This window comes from Scaptodrosophila lebanonensis, unplaced genomic scaffold, assembly GCF_003285725.1.
Source record: "Scaptodrosophila lebanonensis strain 11010-0011.00,11010-0021.00 unplaced genomic scaffold, SlebRS2 tig00001412-arrow-pilon, whole genome shotgun sequence".
Lineage (NCBI taxonomy): Eukaryota > Metazoa > Arthropoda > Insecta > Diptera > Drosophilidae > Scaptodrosophila > Scaptodrosophila lebanonensis.
The window spans coordinates 3,944,030-3,960,058 of record NW_022060739.1 but is presented as its reverse complement, the minus strand read 5'-3'; the positions used below and the strand labels follow the sequence as shown (position 1 = coordinate 3,960,058).

Sequence of the window (16,029 nt, the reverse complement as noted above, 5' to 3'; positions counted from 1 at the left end):
AATAACAATAACAACAACAACAACAACAACAACATTGTCGTCAGCTATAAAAACAACAGCCATACACATTACTGACAAAATGACAAACACAGCCAGACCAATACTGATATACTTATATTGTTGTTGTAAGCACCGCAAAATGTAAAAGTTGTTCACAAGTGATTTTAACTTTTACAACTACACGCCAGTCAGTCTCCCCGAACTAGACGGCGTGAGTGCGTACGAGTATGTGTTTACATATTCCAATTAATAATTCATAAACATTTTGACAACATCTCTTGACAGTGTCAAACAACAAATACAAGCCCCCCCCCCTCCCCCCACTCCACCCTCCACAACTCCTTTCCGAATTCCCCCACACTCAAAAAATTACGAACACTTTTAAGTGCAGAGCGCTCCGGCTTTGGAAAATATTAAAATTTCGTTAAAGTGTTTTTCATGGCAATTTGTCCGATGCATAAAATAAGAAAATGATGAAAAAGAAAAACGTTGTTGTTTCTGCCGCTTGGAAATTGGGTTAGGGGGTGACTGCAACGCAGTCGTCTGCCATTTGCATGCAGCTAGACCTGCCACATGGTGGTGGGAGGAACGTAGGGAGGGAGGGGACGTCTGTGCAGCTCTTGCTTCATGTGGAGAAATTGGACGTGCAACAACAAATTTGATTGCAGCACACACTGAGCTGAATGTCGAGGAAAAGATACTCGTATGTGTGAGAAAGAAACCTGTCTGGCGGACTGATTGCATGATTGCACAACACATCGCATTTGGTGTGTGTTTAAATGTGTGTGTATGTGTGTTTATGGTCTTGCTTGATTAACTGAAAATATGAGCGCATTGCAATTACTTGTAGTTGCATATGACTTTGAATAGTGAAATGCAGGCTTGACTTGCTGTTTTTTGGTAAATACTTATATATCATGCAAGGGCTTTCGTTTTTTCGAGAACTCTCTTTCGCTCATCTTTAATTTAAAGCTATCAAAAATATTCAAGACCTGATTAAATTTAATTAATATGCCAAATAAGTGCTTCCAGTTTAATGTATGACATTTCATAAATATCTTAAATCTACACCCCTAATTTTGAAAATTAATATATCAAATTCGAGCTAACCAGTCCACTGTATGTAAGAAGGTCGCTAGTTTCTTTCTACAATTTTTGAAACTCAGAATTCAAAGTTTTCCAAAGTTTTTCGCTTGAATTTTCGAAACGTGTCTAGACAAAACATTGAAGGTATTTGTTCTTTATGCAAAGGATTTCAGCTTTTCTAAAATTATCTTTCTTTAATTTTCTAAACATTTTTTGATTGCAGCTTTTTCTAAGGAATTTAATTCAATTTCGCGCTTCTTTGTTCTTTATCTTGAAGACTTTATGCAATGGCTTTCATTTTTTCTAAAATTCTCTTTCTTCAATATTAAAAATTTCAAAACTCTAAAGCCCTAATTTAAAAAAAAAATGTATATATCAAATTCGAGCTAACCAGCCCACTGTATGAAGAAGTTCGCTAGTTTCTTTTTACAATTTTTGAAACTCAGAATTCAAAGTTTTCCAAAGTTTTTCGCTTGAATTTTCGAAACGTGTCTAGACAAAACATTGAAGCTCTTTGTTCTTTATGCAAAGGCTTTCAGCTTTTCTAAAATTCTCTTTCTTCAATATTAAAAATTATCCACAATTAGTATACATATCAAATAGGAGCCAAGCAGTTTCTTTTTTACAATTTATGGAACTCGGAATTCTTCGTTTTCCAACGCTTTGCGTTTTAATTTTCTAAACTTTTCTAGATCAAAACATTGCAGCTTTTTCTATGGAATCCAATTCAATTTCGCGCTACTATCTTCTCTATCTTAAGCACTTTTTGCAAGGCTTTCAGTTTTTCTAAAATTCTCTTTAATATTAAAATTTTTTTAAATTAATATATCAAATTTGAGCTAACCAGTTCACTGTATGTAAGAAGGTCGCCAGTTTCTTCTTAGAATTTATGGAATACGTTTTTCACAGCTTTTCAATTGAAACTAGTTTCTTTTTAAAATTTTTCGGAACTCAGAATTATTAGCTCTTCAAAGTTTTTCGTTTTAATTTTCTAAACGTTTCTAGATCAAAACATTGCAGCTTTTTCTATGAAATTCAATTCAATTTCGCGCTTCTTTGTTCTTAATCTTAAACACTTTATGGGCTCCACACGATTACATTACTCATTCATTCAACACCTATCTCAGCTGCCATTTAAGACAACCTGCTCGAATAACATTCACATTCGCCAGCTTAACCCAAACCCAAACCCCAACCCAAACACGTATCCAAACCCACTCAAACTTCATGCACATTAGCAGTTTGCTAATTTGTTCGTCGCCCCGTCGCCCACCCATGGAGCATAAGTTCAACAGTCGTATAAAAACCAATTTTCCTAATTGGCCGAGAACAGTAGCTGAAGCCAAAAGCAATTTGGAGTTACCTACAAAAACTTCATGCATAAGTCATAAGAACAGCAAAAGCATGAACAACACAAACAACAACTTTGGCCCGAGTTGGGTGAACTGTCAAAGATCCGATCCAGTGGCCACATTTATTGGCCCATTTCGATAGTCGCAAGCAAATCACAAACAGACCTAGTCTTTTCACTTCACTTTTATTTACGATATGTTTTTTTCCCCCCCTTTTTTTGCATAATTGTGCGACTTCAAATGACAGCAACAAAGGCGGTTTTTGTGTGACGCTGCCGTAAATAATAAGGAAAACAAAAGTTACATCAGTTTCTCAAACATAACGAAAATGCAAAAAAAAGAAGAAAAAACCGCTCCCTCATTCACTAAATAAAGGCAAACATGAGCGCCAGCACCTGACAAAGGGACAGACTGATGGACTGACAGAGGGGTTGCATAAATTAGCGTCAAACTGCGAAATTGACTTTCGACGCTGACAAAAGGTGTTCGCTAGTATTGCGTCTTAGCAGCATTTAGGCCAACAAGGCTATTAGAATGTTTGAGGCCCAAACTGCTGACAGCTACCCAGCTTCTCAGCTTCCCAGCTTCCATTTGCCATATGGTACAGTCAGACCTCGGGGTATTGAAACTTTTTTTAAAGCGATTGTTCTAATTACTAAAAGAGATTTCTCGTTATTAGCTTCTATTTTTGTTCATTATCTCTTCAAGAACATAAGTCTGTTAGAAACAATAAAAGCTGGAGTCTTCAGAAGTGGTGCGACATTATTTATAGACAAGCTTATGTTTCATTCCTGAAAAGATTAGTTTTGTGTTTGTGTTAGCCTTATTATCAGTAACACTAATTTGAATTCGGTTTCTAAAATTTTGTTTCTTCAAATTGAATTGATTTAATTATTTATTTAATAAAACATATATTTTGCATTCTCTATAAATGTTAAGAACATATTTTAAATAAATCATTTGTAATTACAGAATAGAACCGAAATGGAATTGTAACATGGCTTTATGATATTTATACCGATTCATTCCATTATAATTTTTTTTAAACTGCTTTTCAGTTCCTTTTTTAGTCAGTTTCTATATATTCTAATCTTGGCATTCATTATATACGTTTTATTTATAAAAGTTCTTCATTTAAGAACATTTATATTGTTCATCGTTTTTGTTTTCTAATAAGTAGACAATCATAAAGTTTTCTTCCTTTTCGTTAATGTTCCAGCTACCTTTCATTTCGTGTGTGAGTGAGAACCCATTGGCAACCCTTTTTCCTCATACAACTCTGCGTCACTTTATAAGTCTGGCATCTCGCATGAAGAGAAGTATATAGTTGATAATAAGTGTACTCATTTAAAGTGTTCGTATAAGTTACGAAATGTTAAATAATATTGATAAGAGACTGTCTATGGAAGAATATAAATAATTTTAATTTTTCTCTCTTATAAACTATGAAATCAGTTAAAATCAATTATATTTCAATAAGAAATATGTATTATATTACTATCAATCATATTTTTGATAATTGAATGGGCTTGTTCAGTTTCTGTTTTTTGTTGTTTGTTTTCTTCTTTCAAGTCAATTTTAAAATAGTTATAGTCACATTTTACTGTAAATATAGACAGACGCACACACACATTTCCAATTAGGCACATTTCTAATTGTGTGCAGCATCAAAGCGGCAACAGCAGTCACCAAGTCAGGCAGTCAGGCAGTCAGGCAGTTAGCCGGCAGCCCAAATCATTGGCATGGAAAATCACAGTCCCGCCCTAGCCGGGGGCTACCTGTGCACTGTCGTCTAGTGGCTCTAGGCGCTGTCTATTCAGTCGCTCGTCTTATCTATATTTTTATATTGATTTTCCCTGGCGTGACATTAATTTAATTGTTGTCAGCATCTTTGAACTTCGGGCAACGGCACCCACACGTCCCCGATCCGTGCCCAACACCTTTCATGTGTCAGCTGTCACGGCGCTAATAAATTAAAAAATTTAGAGCGATTATGTGCCTCTAGTACAATCATAAGCTCTACACTCTATGCTATTTGATCTGTGCCGCTTGATGTGTTGTACGAGTGTGTTTGTTAAAAACAATCAAACGAAATGATTACAAAACTTGTTTCCTGTATTTACTGTTTTTTTTTCAATTTATATACAGATTTTTATTGTTGCTATACTCGTATACTCGTATACTTGTATTTTGTTTGAGTATAATGCCGGCTAAATTGTGAGGTTGCTTGAACTGTGAGCTGTCGATGGTTTGCCAATATTTATTTATTCATTTTCGATTTTATGAATCGACTGTGCGACCAATGACAAGTTACTCTTCAAACTGACAGCCAGGCCAACTGACTGACTGAGTTGCCCGCGGCACGCTTTTTGGCTCTTTTCGACCTTTTTTTGTTGCTGTAGCTTTTGGTCGCAGTAACGAATTGAAGCGCAACGTGACTGTGTACTGTTAGTTGCCTTGGGGCTATATTCAATATCGAGTCTTTGTCTCTGCAGCTACTTTAGAGTTCATTCTGCCATTCTGGCCAAAATACGTTTAAGTGTGTCGCTGCTCCATTGTTTAAAGCGAATCGTATCAAGATTTTGTGCGTAATAAAATCATGTTTAAAGCTTGTTTGCTATTGATTTTTTTGTTTTTTGTTGCCGTAGCTTTTGCTGTTTCTTCACATTTTTATTCCTTAAGACAATTGTAGCAATCTGCAAGAAATCACGTACGCGGCCAACATACAAACACACACAAGCACACACTCACGCACACACTCACGCACACACCCACGCAGTGGCAACAAGAATGCCAACTTCACAGCTCGTGTTGTGGCATAAATAAGCCAAGTTGTTCGGGCCAAATGTAAAATGCACGAGCATGTCAGCCATGAAGGCACTCCGGCACTCAACAGACAGAAACGGCATGAAGTGCGTTGGCAGTGTGTGCCCAGGAGTCCATCGATGTAAGAAAGGGGTGTTCAGACGCGTCAAGAAATGCCAAACTCTTTTTGCACTCACATCAATCTATATTCTCTTCAACTCAATATAAAATTTAAATAATAACAAAGCGAAACGTTGCCAAATTTGAAGCTTTTCTTGTGGAATTCACGAAAGATAACAAATGCGTGACAGAAATGCAAATTAAATCAGCAAATTAGTTAAGGTAGGCTGCTCCGAAAATCGATAGTGAAAAGAGCATTACAGAAAGTCAATACTTGTAATAAAGGATTAAATAAATTGCTTCCAGGCATCATTTTCAGAAGAGTCATGCTAAAGGTTAAAATAAGATAAGCCAGAAGTGTACTTGCTAAGGATTCAATAAAAGGTGCAGCTTGGTTCAACCAATTGTTTGTAGTTTTAAGGCATTAAAAGGCTTCAAAACCACATAGCCTAAAAAGAAAAGCTATGGAAAGCTTTTGGAAAAGTATTAACTTAATATAAGTAATCCTTGACTCAACCAAGTACGTACTAAGCAAGTTGAATAATACTGACAAGTAATCTTTCTTGCTTTACAATTTTTTTTGGCAGACGGTAATTAAAATTATATTCAATAATTGTATATTGGCTAACTTGTTTATTGATAGCTATATATTTGAGCTTTAAGAGTGAGTCAAATACACTTTACAGTAAAAAATTTGGTTTGGTTTTTGTTACTTGGCACCTTTCGATATGAAGAATGGAGAATTATTTGGCCGTCCACGTTTTCTTATAAGAAAAACGCCATCACCGACTGTGCTCATTTTTATATGACGGATATTGGAATTTATTTTAACTGTAAAATTCCAGTATTCAAGTATTCAGTGTTCAAGCTGTTATTATTTGTGGCGTGATTCGAACCGAAATGCGATTCCTGCTAACTGGTTGAGCTATGCCAGGCCCCAAGTATAAATCTGTTGACAAACTTTCCTAGACCAACAATTTGTTTCTTTTCCGAATATATGTGTTGACATAAGATGACAGTTGGAGTTACAACATACCTATGCTTTTCTAATTAATCATAATAATAATTAAAAAATTAAATCAAACAAAAATGGACCATTAAGTAATTATCAAAGGCAAGAAAGGCAGACTGTCAGATGTCATATCGGGCTTAAATTTATTTAATAGCCATTAGCTCAGTTTTTAACTAAATTGATTTGTGGTTTCAAATAAGTTTTCGCGTATGTACGCTTCTTAGCTAACTCTACCACTGAACCACTCGGTACTCGGTTAGTGCTCAAATGTCACGTGCACTGGAAATTACGGTGTCTTTGTCTCCGGCAGTGTTTTGTGTCTTCTAACGTCATTCAAATTGGGAAAAGTAGTTCACCTAAATCCAGAAAAATCGTTCAGTTTCGTGTGCTGCGTTCCACTTTTATTGTAATTTCGCGCGCATCACAACACAGTTACGGGCAACAACCTTATCATTAAGTAATTAGCTTGACAGGCCAACAATTTAAAACTTTTGGCTCCACTCTGCTCTTTCTTTGGCCAATTATGCACAGCAGCAGCGGCAACTATTTTGCGTAGCCTACACAATTTCACGCAATTTTTTCACTCGCCACAAACGAAAATTGTTGTGGCCCGGCTTTCTTTCAGCCCGTTCGCGTATACAGTTAGTTAGGCAGTGTGTTTGTGGCTTAAACGCCCACGTAAGCTGCAAAGAAAAATCGCGACAACAACAACAACAACAATAGAAAACATGGCTAATTATTGTTCATTTTGTATCATGTTTCAAAAATATTAAAGCTGCTGACATGCCAAATTACGCTCAGAGACAAATAAATGTTGGACAGCAAAAACATAAAAAAAAAAAAAATCAGCTCTACAGTCTTCAAATCTACTGTCTTCAAATTGGAAAGTGATAAATGAGTCGTTGTGTTGTTGTTATTGTTTCGTTTGTTGCCTCTTTGGCGCAATCTTTGCATACAAAATTAGCATAGAAATGCTTTTGAAATGGCACGCCACATAGAACATCGAACACGCACCGTCCAGAGCTGACCAACTAACTCCAAACTGGGCCAACTAGACGGCATTTTTTCTTTCATTTCTGTTTTGGGTCAGATAGTTGTAACCCATGCGTTCAATATGCCAGTTGCCAGCTGTTGATGATGGCATTTATAGCTGGTTATATGATCTGTTCATTTTTTTTTTCTTCCTATTATTACACAAATGATGCACACATATGTATGTATGTGTGGTCGCTCGCTCATTATGTCTTCATTTGTATAACTTCTCTTTGTATTTGTCTAAACGCACAATATAAATCAAAATTTTCGTTACAAATGCCATGCATTAATAATACGAAATCCCTGAATATAAATGAGACAAAGACATAGCCGAGGAGAGACAAAGGCGACAGGCATTATAGCCCATCTAAGCCCTCGAGTAATTAAGTCAGAAATAGCCAAAGAACTACAACAATAAGAAAGAACAACAACAACAGTAACAGCCTCCGCAATACAAAAGACAAAAACTATTTTTGAAATGTCAAACAAAAGGGTTGTCAGACATCGGCGATGCGTCAGCAACGGAAGTGTTTATGTTTTGAATTTATGTTTATAAGGAAAATGAGCGAAAAGCCAGAAAAGCCAGCGCCATGTGGTACTCTGAAACTGTGTGGGTGGGTGTTTCAGTAAGTAAGCAACGCACTGAGGAAAACAAGAAAAATCCCTTTTGATTGTCAAGTTCAAGCTGCCAGCAAGGCTGACAGCATACAACAAAAACAAATAAGTTTTATTATTTCTACCAGACTATGGAATACCCTGTTCGGAAAAGATAGATTCAATTATTTTAATAAAAAGAATCACTAACATTGTTACTACTGTTTCTTATATTGTTGCCTTATAAAATGTATGTTCAGCGCATTAATTCATTAATAAAAATATTTACAGAATAAATGTAACAAATAGCAACTGGAAAAACTTTAATTATTACAAATATAGTAATAAAAACAACTTTAATTTGATTTAATGTGATGTTAAGGGATACAAATATTTCAAATATGTAGAAGTTTGTGAAGTACAAAGCCAAATTAAATTTATTTTAGATTGTTTTGGTTTCTGAGATAAATCCCCCATTGGATTTTTGTAAGTCTTCAATTGCAGATTAAACAAAGAGCGTGACAATCAACTAACTTAAATCTGATCTGGTTTCTTATTCCCTATCAATAAAAACAATTCAATCTACATGCACTGCATATTTACTCTAATTGTTGCTTTTAAAGAAACAAACATTTCATAAGACTGTCGATACTTTAACAGAAACATTTCCCAACTGATCGACCTAGATCCATTTTAACGATCTCTCTATAGACAATTTTGAAATTCTCGCACCATTTCAAGCATGAATCATAATTTCCATTACACCTCCTGATTTCATAAATTATTATCAGCTCTATATATCTCTGAATATATTAATATTTATCATTATCTTAAACGTAAGGCCACGTCGCCATAGTTAAGATTCATCTAAGTTTATATGTAATTTTGATAACTTTTTATTAGCTATATAAATAAATTAAAGTAAGTACAAGTTTATAAAAAATACTACAATGAAATGTTTTTAACTTTTAGTAATTTCTCTACTGGTCATTCATTCAGTCGCTATTATAAATATTAAATCTAGCCATGCTTTGTATTAAACATTTTAAGAGAAAGTTATATCTCGAATTGGCTCTAACACTTGTATTTTAAGAAATCTCATCTTAAAGAACTCACGTATAGACAGTCGAGTTGTTCCACTGACCATCGGCCAAATAATTTGTGCTAACAAGCGGAAAATGTTACATAAATATTGCGCAACATTCTATACTTTTTGTATAGGGTAGATGAGATAATAAAGCATTGGATCCAAAGCAAATGAAAATAAGTTTTTGTTGTTTTGACGACGAGAAGGGTTGATAATTATTAAGGCCCACGCTCGAGATTAACAGCAGCCCATTGTTCTCAGCTGGCTTTCCTTTTTTTTCTTGCTAAGCTTCGACGTCACTATCCGCTGGTATCTTGATTTTAACCCTCACGCTGACAGATGGACATTAACACCCACGTGAATGCTCGGCAGGTATCAATTACCAGCCTCTAATGCGAAAATAACAAGCAACATGAAACTTCGGACTAAGAAGGCACACGAATAAAAATAAAGCAGCCAGGCGGAAAGCGAGGAAAAACTAAGAGCAGAAAGCATACCAAAAAAAAAAAAACAAAGCCAAGTGGGAGTGAAGCACAGAAAGGAAGGGGGAAGGACCAGGAAAAGACTTGACCAACTCGTCGAGGCAGATGATAGTGGAAGCAATTTGCATTGATAAAAGTAAATGATGCAAAGAGCATTTGCGACAACTTCGTAGTCAGGTGTGCAAAGGAAGTGGTTCCAAGAACAAGAGGAAGCACAAGTGCCACGGAAGCAGAATAAGTTAGTGGCTTGTAAAAACTTGGGCACAGTTTGCAAAAACTTATGCAAATTCTACCTGCAATCAAACAAAATGTTAGTGAAGTGAATTCAAAAGAATGCCAAGTCGAGAAATTGAAATACTAGGCATTCTGCAGGCAAATTGCAGGAATTTGCAAATTTTTGAGGCACAAATAAATACAAAATTTGCAAATAAAGATTGTAGTTTTGCTACAAACTATTTGTTGAATATATGTTGAAAAGTTAAAAGGCAGAGGGAACTATTAACTTAACTAATGCAAGCATAAAAGTATATGCTCATATAGTAAATGGTTGTAAAAAGTTTTTAATAAATAAATTAACAAATAATTGTCACAGAATTTATGCAATTAAAACTGCTTAATTTAACTAATTGTAATTAACGTAATTGAACTCAAGAAATCAAAAACATCATATTTCAAAAAACTGTGGAACTTTATTAATGCCATCCAATTCGATGCTTTAATATGGATATAAAATTAACCGTATATATTGCCGGACATTATAAAATGTAAGCTTTATAAACATGATAGAACGATTCAGCCGATCATCATTTCAAACAAATCTCTGTAGCAGAACCAATAAGCAGAAGAAGGGCAAACCCGCCCCTTCAGTTTGTGGGCATAGTACTGGAGTGAAATTAATTAAGAATTTTTATACATACTTTATGGGATCATTGTACATACCTGCTACATACTTAGCATAAATCTAATGTACCCTCAGAACAGGTCGTAAATTAGTCAGGAGATCAAAAAATCAATTTGCTGTTAGTGCGTGACTTCTTGTTCAGTTATTTATAATTTTGCTGTGATTTTTTTAAAACTACTCTAATTTTTTTGATTATGATGATGTCTATGGAGAATCAGCGAATAATTTGCTTAAAATAATAATAATTATGAATAGGAAAATTAAAATTGTTTGTGGCGATCAAACAACCTTAACCAAAATTGAAGATATGTTTTTATTTTAATATTTGTAGATTACAATTTTAAAATAAACTAAAATGAAATGAATGCACTCACAACCCACTTCAAGCCACTTTTACTCTATCGTGATGAGGGAATAATTACAAATTGAATAATTATTGAAATAATGGGTCGTAGGAAATTACTTTTTTGTTTCATTATTGTCAATAGCACAGCAATAAAATGATCGCAGCAATAAGTTGATAAAGAAATTATCACTCGCAATGAATCACTTATGGCCAAAATACATATAAGTATGCATGCGACATTCCAAAGCAGCTCGATCACTACTTGCTGAATGGCTGTGCAGTGGTGAGCGAGGGGGCGAAAGGGGGAGCGGATCGCTATTAAACATTCCAATGATTGCTTGCTTCACGCCTCAAGGCGCAACAATTCGCCATAAGCAAGTGCACAGAAAATTAACAAACAACTCGAAAAAAATTGGCACCAACTGCCGCCTAATCAACAAAACACACACACACACATTCGCACTCACACAGCGAGACGTAAAAGACACAAAAAGCAAAATAGCGGTGAAATTTGTTAACCAGGCAGCCATAGACATCAAGCAGCCAATGCACCCATTATGACAGCCAACCACAAAAACCAGAGGAATGCGACAACGCGAAAATTGCATTTGCGAAACCCTCAGCAGCAGCGACAACAAATGGTGTAGGGAAAGCGTCCAATAGACAATACTCGTACTAACAACAAAAACAACAACAACAACAACAATTACAATGGACAACCGATGGCTATAGCCTGGTTGGTGGCCAGCACATACCGCTCATCAAAAACTCATAGATCATTCCGATTTGGCAGCGTCATACGTCCGTACATATAGCATGCAAAGTCTTAGCAGCCATCGTCAATTGGCCAAAACAAAACGCAGCTAAAGAAGTGAAGAAATGCAAATGGAAATGAAATGGGAAATCGCATTTTAATTGCAATGCAACATGGCCAGAAACAACAGCAACAACAACAACTACGACAATATAAGAGATTACTCTTGGCTTGAACGAAACCTAAATACACTTTACAAAAATTGTCTCAATCACAAAAATTATAATCGTTATAAAATTTTTCGTTTGTACAAAAATTGGAAGTAATATATATGTATATATAACCTATAATATAATTCTTGTATTACCAATGAAACATTTTAAACTACCATTGAGAAAAAAAAGAAATGTTCTTCTATATTTGTCTTTAGCTTTTTATCTGATCTGACCCCTCACAAGACATAAATACACTTAACAAAAATTGTCTCAAGTGCTAATCACACAAATTATAATCGATATAACATTTTTTCGATGGACAAAAACTGGAAGTAATACTCCTATATATGTATAATACACTTCTTGTATTACCAATGAAACATTTTAAACTACCATTGAGAAAATAAAGAAATGTTCTACTATATTTGTCTTTAACTTTTATCTGATCTGGCCTCAATTACTAATGTAACTTTGCTGGCTGCAAAAAATAAATAAGTCATTAGGTTTATAAATAGCGCCTAATCGAATTATCTGATTAAAAACCTATCTATAAATGACTAAATAAATATGTTTGTTAAGCTTTCAAACAAAAACAAAAAGAATGAAAGAACGTTTATAAAGCTATCGCTAAATAAATTAGGTATACTATATATATTTGATTATCAATATCAGGTGGTCTGCTGGTAGCAACCTACACTGAAAACAAAACCCTCCATTGATGCCTCACCTAAGCTGCAAAGATTATTTAGTGTTCTAGAGCCATGGTTTCGCCGATGGAATAATATATAGTCTTAAAGCAGGTGTGTACCTATGGCATCCAACTATGGGAAACACACTAATATGAAGATATTAACAGCGCTTCAATCAAAAACATTGAGGCCTATTAGGGGCGCACCCTACTAGTTGGACTTGGGCAAAACAAGGGTCTGCGAAACTATTCCACTTTTTGCGGTTCGATATGGATATGTTTGGATAAAGGTTCTTTGATCACGATAACATCTGTTCGTTAGAACTAACTTATTATAGACATAATACAATTGAAATACGTAAAATAAGTCTCTGTTTTTATTTCAAATTTTTGAAACATTTGTAAAATTTTGTATATTTTAAAGTGAAGGATATTATCAAGATAAATAAGCGGATAGATCTCAAATAAAGATTCAATGTACGATCGCAAAAAAAATGTAAGATCGTTTTTGCCGGATATTTCCTGTGGCTTGGACAATAAACATTTAATTTGAAGTTATTCAGAAACGAAACCTCTTTATATTTAAGTAATATTGAGTTGACATGTTATATTTGCTTTTGACAGAACTATTCTATAAAATTTATCCTTTATAGGTATCTCCGGGGAAATATCTGCTGAGTCGGGGCATAGCTTGACGAACTGGCTTTCAAATTTTCCCCACCGGGTTGGAGATTTCCCTTTTACTCCTTTTACTCTTTACAACACTACTTGTTGATTTATTAAATTAAATTAAATAAAATAAAAATTAACCAAAGAACTTGCAATTTCGCTTTTTACTTCACTCCACTTTTTAGTTCATATTTTTGTAATTCCATTACTCTTCAAGTCAAATATTTTATATTATATTGTAAATATTAAATTGTAAATATATTTTATGCCAAGACAGTTGGGATTGAAGGAACTCTAACTAAATGGAATCAAAGATACATTTTCTCTCTTTATTCACTGTCTTAACTTATGAAGGGTAAATGACAGTAAAGCTAGAATGACAGCCCCTCTTGGGGGGCACGTCTCTACCATTAACATTGACCTACCCGGCTGGCGATGATCCTTGGCTGGCGCATTTGCCCGCTGCTGCATGGATGTGACGTTGCGGCGGCGTTGGCTGATGATGTGGCGAGGAGGTGGCCGAAACTGTTGGCGTGGTTTTGGCGCTGCCACTATTGGAGGAGCCGCCTCCACTGCCAGTGGCAGATGCGGATACGGATGCAGCAGCTGTGGCAGCCACTGCTATTTTGCGCTTTGGTGATAGCTCCTGGGCGTTCTCACAGACGTTCTCCGTGTTGACGACTTGCTCGAGCATGTGTATCTTTAGCATGTTGCTTGATGGATTGAGTTGATTGATTGATTGATAGATTGAATGTTTGGCTGACTGACTGACTGAGTGAGTGACTGACTGACTGGACTCTGCAAGCGCGGCTGATTTTCAATGATTTTTGAGTGACGTTGTGTTGATTGGTTGTTGATTTGTTGCTGGTGTTGTTGTTGTTGTTGTTGCTGTTGTTTGGATTTTTGGTTATGTATTTTTTGGTTTCAAATATTTGGATGCGTCGTGTTTTGGTTTTGTTGTTATTTTTGTTGTTGTTGCGTTTGTTGATTTTTAATGCAATTTTGATTGGCGTTTGTGTTTTTCTTGATCTTCTCTGGTTCTTTCTTTCACTTTCACTTTAAAATCGTTCACCGTATGCGCTTTAATAGAGACATTGAACATTAGATGTGTATGTATTTATGAACATGCTGCTTGCCTTCTGCTCATTAAATCAATTTACGTGCATTATTTTTTCATTGTTCGTAGAATGTCCGACATGTTGCCGCCGTCTTGACTGCTGCCTTGCTGGCCTTCACGCAACGCTGATTAATTAAATTTACGCACTCGACTCACCCTATAACACACACATACACCCCTTTTTTAATTTTTATGGAATTCTTTTTACGACGCATAACCGTAGAGCAAATCTAATTTATAAAATGTCGGTACAGTTGCGGTCAAAATCGTTTATAAGCCACCCATGAAACACATACAATTTTATTATTAATATTACATTATGTATGATCTAAGCGAGAATGAAGCTAGGAAGCTATGCCCGAGGATTAAAATTTTGTTACTAAAAAATACACAAAATGCCATTACCAAAAGCAAATTCATGAAAACATAGTTTCCAAACTACAGAAACACTGTGCCTTAGCAGCTCGCACAATTTCAAAAACTAAAAAAAAAAAACAATAATAATTGAGTGCCAATAAGTCTGTTTGAAAATAATAAATTTTTTTGAAAATACAATCGTCAGTAGTTTTTGAAAGCCCTCATCATTCATAAAATGCACAAATTCGAAGCTACCTTAAACTATCTCCATTCTCTTCATACATGCTTTAAGATTTCGGATTATTATTATATGTGTACTATGTATGTATATCTTTAATATTTATTGTGAAAATGACAAACATACACTATGTGTCATCTTCACGTATGTAGATAGTCTGTGATTACGAGATTCAAATAGAATCGATTCAAAATATACCTATCAAAATATGTATACCTAAGCAAACCCATCATGGAGTCCTTATATTAGAAGCTCTGCCTTTGTTATGAATTTATTTACTAAGGCTTAAAATATGGTAGTCATCGGTCGTTTTAAAAGGTCAAGCCTTTTTCGTTTTCTAATTATTTATTTTGCTAACACATAACATTGGTTCAAGACTTCAGCAGGTCAGCAAGTTACCTTCTCTTCAGTTAAAAAAAAATGTTCAAAATTAAAATATTGATTCTGTTGTATCTTCTTTTATATTGTATCTTTCGTAAATACAATTGTTGGTAAAGTTGATTATTATAAATGCGTATAGTACATGCTTATAGTTTAACTGGAAATATAGTTGATTGTATATGTGGAACTTATGGACACGAAACTATGACTTGAATAGCGTTGGCAAAGTTGTCAACACTTTACTTAAGACTATTCTGTTCTTGCGAGCTCATCTGCTTCGCAATTAGTAAACTGTGAACACTATTATTAATGAATAATCAGTAAATATTAAGCATGAATACAATTTTAGTTTTGTTGTTCTTCAAATGCTTTCCCAGCAACCCAATTATTTTGACCGCTTCTGTATGTGTGACTTTCTTATAACGACACCAGTTGAAGAGAAGGCTGCGACTTCTACTTCGGCAGACCTCAAACGATGACATGCAGGCAGGTGTAAGCCCGCATATGGGTAGAATGAAGAATTTCAAGTGAAAATGGAAATTTAATAACCGGCACAAGAGCCCCCGGGGCAACTTTATGAGCCTTCGAAGTGGTCACCACCTCACCACACCACACACCCATCCTCAGCGACCGCTTCATAAAATTCCATAAAATGTAAAACAAAGAAAATCACTCAGAAAGGGAAAAATAAAAAATTGTATAAAGTGCACGGCCAAACAACTCGCATATTAAGAATAATGTTGAAAAGCCATTGGCACTGCTTTCCGTTTCTTTCTGAGACGAACCGAGC

At 35.2% G+C, this 16,029-nt stretch overlaps 1 protein-coding gene across 3 annotated transcripts in view; it reads right to left on the bottom strand.

Annotated features, from left to right (window-relative positions):
• LOC115631944 (rap1 GTPase-activating protein 1) overlaps positions 1 to 16,029 on the bottom strand; it is a 155,779-nt gene that overhangs the window by 118,538 nt on the left and 21,212 nt on the right. For 2 of the 3 annotated variants that reach the window (XM_030528798.1, XM_030528799.1), the window contains exon 2: positions 13,572 to 14,226. The exons of the other annotated variant lie outside the window; for it this stretch is intronic. In XM_030528798.1, coding sequence (XP_030384658.1) covers positions 13,572 to 13,855 — 284 coding nt within the window. In that variant the 5' untranslated portion in view covers positions 13,856 to 14,226. The remainder of the gene's footprint in view (positions 1 to 13,571; positions 14,227 to 16,029) is intronic. 3 annotated transcript variants of the gene reach the window in all.